The 9,811-nt window shown below is 33.4% G+C and overlaps 1 protein-coding gene and 1 long non-coding RNA gene across 2 annotated transcripts; one reads left to right on the top strand and one right to left on the bottom strand.

Annotated features, from left to right (window-relative positions):
• Positions 1 to 2,871: 2,871 nt before the first annotated feature.
• On the bottom strand, positions 2,872 to 3,631 carry LOC146997375 (uncharacterized). Its single transcript, XR_015041026.1, has 2 exons — positions 3,451 to 3,631; positions 2,872 to 3,211 (listed from the first exon to the last, which is right to left on the bottom strand). It is a non-coding gene; the product is annotated as an uncharacterized LOC146997375 (long non-coding RNA).
• Positions 3,632 to 6,405: 2,774 nt separating this feature from the next.
• On the top strand, positions 6,406 to 7,686 carry LOC146997374 (uncharacterized protein F54H12.2-like). The gene has a single exon (XM_085817854.1). It carries the CDS (start codon positions 6,406 to 6,408, stop codon positions 7,684 to 7,686), a length of 1,281 nt encoding a protein of 426 aa, XP_085673980.1.
• The last annotated feature ends 2,125 nt before the right edge of the window (positions 7,687 to 9,811 follow it).

Raw genomic sequence — 9,811 nt, 5'->3', positions numbered from 1 at the left:
GCTTGTGATCTGTATAAATTGTAAATACTCTTCCTTCTAGATAGTGCTTAAAGTGTCTAACTGAAAGATATATGCTTAATAGTTCTCTATCATAGGTGCTATATTTTTGCTGAGTATCACTTAATTTTTTAGAAGAAAATGCTATTGGCTTCCATGAGGAGTTTTCATATTGTTGCAACACTGAGCCAATCGCCGTATCTGAAGCATCTGTAAATAACGCCAGAGGTAATTCAGAATTGGGAAAAGACAACAGTGCCGTGTTCACCAGGTCATTCTTGCACGTTTCAAACTGTTTTTCAGCTTCTTCAGTCCATTCGATTTTACGTTTGTCCCTCTTTTTAGCTCCCTTGAGATACGCATGTAACAATGCTTGATTCTTCGCTGCATCCTTTATATAACGACGATAAAAGTTAAGTATTCCAAGAAAGGTTCTAAGTTCATGAATTGTTTCTGGTCGTTTGTAGTTAGTAATAGCTTGAACTCTTTCTGGCAAAGGACGGGGACCCTTAGGTGTAATTAGGTAGCCTAGAAACTCGATTTGGGGAACAGCAAAGACAGATTTTGAAACATTAATTCTTAACCCAAATGTATGTAATCTTTCGAAAACTAATTTAAGGTGATTTTCATGTTCTTCATGGGTACTGGATGCAATGAGTATATCGTCTAAATAGGGAAAAACGAATTCTAATCCTCTAAAGACTTCATGAATAAATCTTTGGAACGTTGCAGGAGCATTTTTTAAACCGAAACTCATTACATTAAATTCGTATAAACCGAAAGGAGTGATGATAGCCGTTTTACATTTGTCTTCTTCTGCAATGGGAATTTGGAAATAAGCTTTGAATAAATCAATTTTAGAAAAAATATTTGTACCTCTTAAAATATGATGAAAATCTTCAATGCGAGGAATTGGGTATCGATCAGGTATCGTCTGCGCATTCAATCGTCGGTAGTCTCCGCAAGGACGATATGAACCATCCTTTTTCGTAACAAGGTGCAAGGGGCTTGACCACTAGGAGTTTGATGGACGAATTATTCCATTGTCAAGCATAAATTTAAATTCCTCTTTAGCTATAGCTAAGCGTTTTGGATCGAGCTGTCGTGCCTTTGAATAAACGGGTTGACCATCAGTCGTAATAAAATGTGTAACACCATGTTTAATTTGTGTAGGAAAAAGGTTAGGTTTAGAAATTTCGGGATATTTCGACAGTAAATCGAAAATTTTTATGGATTTATTTAATGTGGTTACTGAGTAATCACTGGAAATAGCAGCGACATCACACTGGACACAAAGTTGTGTTACGCCATCAATTAATTTTTTCTTATTTATATCGACAAGCAATTTATATTTGTGAAGAAAGTCAGCTCCTAAAATACCTTTTGTGACATCAGCAATTATGAATGGAAACTGAAAATCACGACGTAATCCCAAATCAAGAGTTAGCGTTTTTATGCCATAAGTGGAAATATGTGTGCCATTAGCTGCATACAGTTTATATTCAGTTTTACATTTATTCTGTGAAGTAGCAGGAATTATGCTTACGTCAGCTCCGCTATCAATAAGAAAGTGCAAATTTGATCTTCGGTCACGAACGAATAAACGAAATTTGCGACAATCCTTCATATTTTCTGCAGCAGCGTTTGCCGCTGAACCTACTGCAGATTCGAGTTTTCCTGGTTTTTGATATCGTTTTTTACCCAAGCACACGGAGGCTTGCATTTCTCTGGAATGCATTTTGCTTCAAAACGAAAGTGATAAAAACAAAATTTGCCAGTAGGGTCATATCGTTTACGAGATCGGCTTCGAGATCGTGAACGTGAATTACGTAAATCCGAGTCCCTGCGTCTTGAGCAAATGGTGATTTGATCAATTTTTTGTTCAAGAAAGGTAATTCTTTGCAACAAATCATTTGAGGGAACGGAAGGAGCATTAGTACTAAATACTTCTGGTTTCCGATTCATATCACTAATTTTATCTGCCATAGACGCTAACTTGGTTACATCTTCATCACTAACTAATAATATATTTTTTATGGAGTCAGGTAGCTTCTCCAGCCATAAAGTTTTGATTAGATTTTCAGACACATCTGTAGTAGCAACTGATCTCAACTTCTGCAAAAGTTGGCTTGGTTTCATGTCTCCAAGTTCGATACCAGTAATCAAACGTTTAATCCGTACATTTTCCCTTTCTTTGAATAAATGTAATAACCTAATTTTAGCATCCGAATATTTTGTGGCACTATCGTTCGTTACAATGTCCCAAATATTTTCGACGAACTTAGGTTCAAGCTGTGAAACTAAATAATTAAATTTCGTTTCTTCTGAAACGATATTACTAATTTTGAACTGAGCTTCAACTTGAAAAAACCATATTTCCGGTTTATCAGTCCAAAAAGGAGGTATTTTTACATTCACCTTATGAAACTCCGGTGACTGCATCGTATCTTTCATAGCAGTTTCAGAAGAGTCATTTGTTGACATTTCGAAAATTAATCAGGGTCACCACGATGTAGCCTTGGCTACTAATGTTTAAAATTAATTTATGACTAGTAACAGCATGAATTATAAACAAATAGCTAAGTTATTGCATTTTATTTTCCAGCTATCGAATTGCGACGCTACGAGCAACGTTTTGAAACCAAAACCTAGCAATCATGAATCAGAACTAGAACTAGTTGCCATTCAGTATAAAGAAATTTAAATATAAATATGAACTACTTATTGCCATTCAGCATAAAAGAAATATAAATATGAATATTAACAAAATATTAAAGTTAATTTTATAAAATAATTAAACACATGAACAAATATATGAAATAAAAAATAATTATTTCTCATGCAATAACTGGGCCACTACACAGCACAGAAACAGTTCTCGAAGTTATCAATATTAAACATGATCATAGAAAAAGCAGAATTATCACCCCAAAAGATAGTATTTTGCTTTTTAATTCTTTCCCACCCCTAAAATTACATTCATTCTACTTCTTCATTAAAGATGCTATGAACATCAACAATAATTTAAAAAGGGACTTGCGATTCCATTCCTTGCTTGATTTAAAGAAGAAGAAATGCTTCCGTTGATTTCATCATTTTTAACTTCGTCGTCAAAGTCAGAGACATCCGGTCTTGAAAAATAATTTGCCACTTCAGCGAATTCCATCAGGTTATCTGTTTCCTTCTCCGTTAATGGCCATGGTTCAGCATCAAACTATTAATTACCCAAATACAAACATTTTATTAAACCTGGATGTTAAATTGCTACATTAATTTTTTTAATCGTTCATTCTAAAAATACAATAGAATTTTAGATAATGAAACTTTTATATTATTTAGAGATAATTAATTACTTAATACGATTCCATTAAAGAATTTTGATTATTTAATTGAATTAATTAATTACTCTTTATAAAGTTAGAGAATTAAATAAAGAATTATAAAATTACTTACTTCTTTTATCGGATCCATCTTTCAACTCCACTGCTCCCAACTATGACGCTATTCCAGATGATAATAAAGTCCCTTCGCCTGGGCTATATATTGCTATATGCTGCTTTTATCGCAAACGGTAGACTAAGATAATAAATATTGGCATTATGATTACGCGTGCTTTCTTAGACGGTAGTAATCAATGGGGTACGGGACATGTTATCTTTTGCAAGCTTTGAAATGTACATATTAAACAATTTTAGACCTTTATCTCAACTTTAACTTCTAATGGTGTGATCTCGTTCTTGTTCAGTATCTTACTTATTTAATATTAGTCTTATGATTACGCGTCCTCTCCTGAACAACATTAATCAATGGGGTACGGGACGTGTTATCTTTTCCAAACTTTGAAATGTACATATAAACAATTTCAACCCTTTATCTCAACTTTGACTTCTAGTGGAGGAATCTCATTCTTGGCTAGTATCTTACTTATCTAATATTAGTCTTATGATTACGCGTACTTTCTTAGACGGTAGTAATCAATGGGGTACGTGACGTATTATCTTTCCCAAACTTTGAAATGTACATATAAACAATTTCAACCCTTTATCTTCACTTTGACGTCTAGTGGGGGGAATCTCAGTATCTTACTATCTAATATTAGTATTATGATTACGCGTGCTAGCTTAGACGGTAGTAATCAATGTGGTACAGAACGTGTATCTTTCCCAAACCTTGAAATGTACATATAAACAATTTCAAGACTTTATCTCAACTTTAACTTCTACTACAGGGATCTTGTTTTTGATCAGAAAGCTCTATTTTTACTTCTTAGAGAAATTTCTATCATTTATGCATGTAGTGTAAAAGTTAATGTGTTCATTTTGTAAAAGTGAGAAAAATTATGGATAGTATTATAGAAACTTACAAAGATCCCAGAAAACCGGAAAATTTCGGTGGAATTAATGCGTTGTACCGTATCGGGAGAAAGAAAGTTTCAAAAAGTAAAATTGGGAAATGGCTGGAAAGTAATGACGCGTACACGCTTCATAAACCTGTGAAAAATACTTTTAAAAGAAATCGTGTCATTGTTGGTCATATAGATCAACAATGGCAAGCAGACTTAGTAGATCTCAGCAATTTAGCAAAGCATAATAATGGTTTTAAATATTTATTAACATGTGTTGATATCTTATCGAAATATGCATGGGCAACAGCTCTGAAAAATAAAACCAGTAAAAGCATTATAAATGCCTTTAAAAAAATATTTTCTCAACGCAAACCAAAATTTTTACAAACAGATAAAGAGAAGGAATTTCTAAACATAAATTTTCAAAATTATTTAAAAAGTCTGAAAATGCTGTTCTTTACTACACACAGTGAATTGAAAGCGAGTGTTGTTGAGCGATTTAATCGCACCAGGTGGGGTATATTGTAAGAATAAGCAAACAGAAAATGAAATTCGAAAAAGGTTATGAGCAAAATTTGTCTCGAGAATTATTTAGCATTTATGAAGTATTAGAACGCGAGATTCCTGTTTATAAATTAAAAGATTTATCGAATGAAATCATTAAAGGTTCATTTTATGAGCTGGAATTACAGAAAGTGAATGATAGCGGGTATTACCTTGTTGAAAATGTTTTGAAAAAACGGAAGGTATGTGGGAAAACGGAATATTTTGTAAAATTTGAAGGGTATACTAAAAAAATTAATGCCTGGGTCTCTGATGTGAAAATGGTATAAAGCTGTGAAATACACTTTTAATAATTAGTTGGAATCATGCCTTTCTATATGACACTCGTAAGCGATTCTTCTCTGCACTACTTCCCTGAAAATAAAATTTCCCATTTCATTACGCAGTTACCATCTAGTATAAATCTCAATGGAGAGTTCGAGATAGGCATTTCCGAAATAATTTACCCCCATTCGTGGTACAACATAAACGAAAACAACAATTTATTTGGCTTCGACTTGGGGGATGGGAAAACTATTTCAAGACGCATTCCTGCAGGTTATTATGAAACCATTCCAGATTTAATTAAAGCTATCACGATTCCCGATCTAAGAGGTAGAGTTGAATTCAATTACAACAGTATGACGAAGCGTGTAAGAGTAAAAACATTAAAAAATACTAAAATAATTTTGACAGAAGGAATCAGTGAAATTTTAGGATTTGAACCGACAGAAATTCAAGGCGTGGCTGATAGTCCGTACGTAGCTGATCCACATGCGTCGTTTCCAGTTATTTATGTATATTCAGATATCGTAGAACCACAACTCGTAGGTGATACTCAAGCACCTCTACTAAGAATAGTGAAAGTTAATGGAAAAGATGGAGAAATGGTAAGTGCTCATTATGAACGCCCGCAGTATGTTCCCGTGATTCGCTAACATTTTCAGACAGTGGAAGTAGAACTTCGATTTAACTCAGGGCAGCTAGTACCATTCGAAAGAGGCAAAGTGTGGCTTGTTTTGCATTTCAGAATGAAACAAATTTTATAAGTATAAACACATGACGCAAAAATTGACATTCACATCTCAGACTTCAAAGAAGAATGTTCCATACAACTGTTGCGCAAAAGCTTATGAAGACTTTTATACTACGCAAGTAAGATCTGAGCTTCCTTATTATCAAGGAACTTCTTTTCAAAAAGGGTATGGATTTGGACGATTTTTTAGACGATTGTTTCGTACTGCGATGCCGTTCTTTATCAAAGGCGCCAAAACAGTAGGGAAAGAAGCTTTGCGAACCGGAACACATATTGCGAGCGATGTGCTATCGGGGAAAGATTTTGAAACCTCAGCTAAAGAAAGAACTCGGGAAGCGAGCAAAACGCTAGCTCAAAGAGCTATAAGAAAAGCGCATGACACGTTAGGCAGCGGAAAACGCAAAAGAAAGCGGAAAATGCCAAAACGTATCATTTCTTCGAAAGCTAGGAAGGTGAAAGGACGTGATATTTTTTATCCGTAATTATGACATTTGTATTGAAAGACTCACCCGAATGCGTCAAATCGGAACTGAATCTATTTCTGACGCCTCATACTCAAACAGTAGTTGAAAGGGGGCAATGTGTTCAATTTCATCCGTTAGCAAATGTTAGCGATGGGGGTCCTATCGAATTTCACATTTCTGGAGGGGAAGATTATTTAGACCTATCAGAAACTCACCTGTATGTAAAAGCAAAAATTCTCAACTCGGATGGTTCACACCTGCAAAAAGATGCCAAAGTTGGACCAGTTAATTTATTTCTGCACTCTTTATTTTCTCAAATCGATATGAAATTAAATGAAAGGCTGATAACGTCTTCAGATAATACATATCCATATCGAGCACTTATAGAAACGTTACTAAATCATGGTTATGATACTGAAGTATCGCAATTAACTTCGGAATTATTTTATAAAGATACACCAGGCCATATGAACATTGATGGAAATGAAGGATTTAATAAACGAGCTGAATTTTTTAAACTAAGTGCTACTCTAGATATGATAGGCAGACTGCATCTGGATTTATTTCATCAAGAACGCTTATTACTGAATTTAGTGGATGTCAAATTAAAACTTATTCGCAGTAAACCAGAATTTTGCTTAATGGCGGAAAATGGTGACTACAAAGTTGCACTTGAACACGTTTCACTTTTCGTGCGTAAAGTTCATGTTAGTCCAGCTGTTTCACTAGGACATGCTAAAGCTTTGGAAAAAGGTTCTGCAAAATATCCCATTCAAAGAGTTCTATGCAAAGTATTTTCCATTCCTCAAGGCAATATGTCTTTTGTTCAAGATAATGTATTTGTGGGTCAGATGCCCAAACGTATCATTGTGGCTTGTTTAGATAACGATGCCTTAAACGGAAATTATAAAAAATCGCCTTTCGAATTTAAGCATTACCATATGAATTTTATAGGGGTTTACGTGGATGGGCAGCCTTTACCTTATAATCCAGTTGAGCCTAATTTTGATCAGAACAATTATATTAGAGCATTCCAGAGTTTCTTTCTTGGAACTAACAGAGAAGACCGAGGAATTGATATATCCAGAGAAGATTATGCCAAAGGATACACATTATTTGCATTCGATTTAAGTCCAGATTTATGTGATGGAGAGCATTTTAATCTTATTCGTCACAGCAATTTAAGACTTGAAGTGAAATTTGGTGTTGCTTTGGAACAGACAATATCAGTTCTCGTTTATGCGGAGTTCGAAAGTGTTCTTGAAATAAATAAGTCAAGGACTGTTTTGTCAGACTTTTAAATGTATGCTTCGGTTATTCAAAAAATTTTATCTCAGGACTCACAGACAGCTCCTTTTTTCCAAGGTGTGTTTCCAGCTGATCGCTTACCTATTATCCATGCTACTCCATCTTGTTTTGTTATGAATACAGATCCTCAAGATAAACCTGGGCAGCATTAGGTTGCCTGGTTCATCGAGAACAAATCAACAGCCGAGTTCTTCGATTCATATGGGATGCCTCCATCTGCTTATGGTTTTCAAATCAGTAAGGAATAATGTTCCTTTCCAGAGTGTTACTTCAAATGTATGTGGACATTATTGCATCTATTTTCTGCTTAAACGATGTCAAGGACAATCAATGGAACGTATTACTTCTGATTTATCTGAATGTAAAAACAATGATTTTAGAAACAATGACTATTTCAATTTGTTAAAAAAAAGATATGGTGAAACAATGAGTTTTAAAAAATAAATTCAATTAATAGCAAAAATGATCTATGTTTTATTCTGCAAATCAGATTCGTAGGTATAAATTTATATATCAGATTATCATATTATATTATGAATGAGTTTTTGTTCTTCTTTATCATCTCAACTTAGAAATGTTTCCTGTTTTTATTCTGTTTGTTTCATGAACATATCATCTTCTTCTCTTCGGTAGCTATAAAAGTGAAATGATATGCTGCTTCTACTTCATTCTAACTGGGATAATTTATATTAATAGACGTTTCTTTTCACTATTTCTTTACTTACCCAACAATTTCAAGAATCATTTTAACAAAGTATATTTTCAGAATTGTACATCTCATAAATTCTGCTAAATATTTTACTCTGAAAGCTTAGAAGTACAAAATTTTTTTATATATAATAATTACAGCTCATTGAAATGATGTGTAAGGAAATTTTCATGATACATAAATACTGTGTACTTTTTCTCACCTTTTCTTATGCATTTGGAAGTATCGTGTTATATTTTATTCATTACCCATCAAATGGAAATGTTGGAAGTTTAGATGTCAATTTTAAAATCAATCAAACCTCTTTAAACCTGTATCACATTTATCAAAGTATAGACCATATTGGCTACATTGAATGTCAAAAATTCCATTATTTTAAAGAAACATTTCCAGACTGTGGTCATGATTTATGTAATTGTGTACAACAATCTTATGAAGTTTTTCATTACTACTGTTCTACCTACGCCAAAGGCATCGTGGATTCTAAGAGTGAATGTGATGTTGTAGCTAAAACATTTCTGGGGTGTAAGAAAATAATTTGCAGTGAAGAAAGATAACTCATGTATAAGTGATAAAAGAACTTTGCAGCATGAAATCTTGTATTTTAACATTTTGTACAAAATTAGAATTTAAAAAAAAATAAAATTGTGTTTTTTAAAAATATCTGTGTATTGAAAGAATAAGAAATCTAAATTTTACACTAATAAAATGTACATGTTGTTTTCTGACTGAAAGCTGCTTTCTTTTAAAATTCTAATTGCATTAACATGTTACATTCTTAGGTAATAGAGCTTTTTTTTAATAAAGAGGAAAAAATAATACCATTGAAAGTAAAAGGAAAAACATTTATTAGTACGTCAACCAGGTTACATTTCTGCGTGCTAACATCCGTTTTGAAAATACAGGAGACAATTTTCTGTTAACTTTTCGTTGCGGTAGTGAACGTTTTGGTAACAGGTATTTATTTTTGATGAAAGAAGTAGGTATACCAAGTTCAGTTAAAGTTCGATGAAATATATCTTGACCTTTAGGATGATTTTTATTATTTTCTAAAAGGTTGGCTACTAATTCTGCTATATGAGTGTTATGTATAGTATCTACTCTGTATATTAATTCACCTTTCGCATTCCATGAGATTGTCGATGAATGATTTTTTACGAAATTCAGAATGTTTTCAGCAGTGCGTTTGAATTTTTCGGGCACATTTTGAAGTATAAGACGTTCCAAAGAATTGCTGTTATGCTTTACATTCACTTCAGTCTCAGCTACGGGTTTTATTATGGTTGCTTCTTTTTCCTCTTCTTTAGGTTTCACATCTGCGGGGAATGGGTGATGTACATATTTTTGCAAAATTTGAAGATCAATTGTGGCTTTTTCATTTTCTGATCAATCTTTTCTTCTCAAGGTTT

The sequence above is a fragment of the Stegodyphus dumicola genome, chromosome 5 (genome assembly GCF_044657685.1).
Source record: "Stegodyphus dumicola isolate Sdum_Otavi_A_Nest chromosome 5, ASM4465768v1".
In the NCBI taxonomy this organism is placed as follows: Eukaryota; Metazoa; Arthropoda; class Arachnida; order Araneae; family Eresidae; genus Stegodyphus; species Stegodyphus dumicola.
The sequence above is the reverse complement of the archived record's forward strand: the minus strand, read 5'-3'. Positions and strand labels throughout refer to the sequence as shown.

What these genes read in the sequence shown, in the direction of transcription:
- LOC146997374 (XM_085817854.1), top strand. Translation starts at nt 6,406, where the DNA reads ATGACATTTGTATTGAAAGACTCACCCGAATGCGTCAAATCGGAACTG.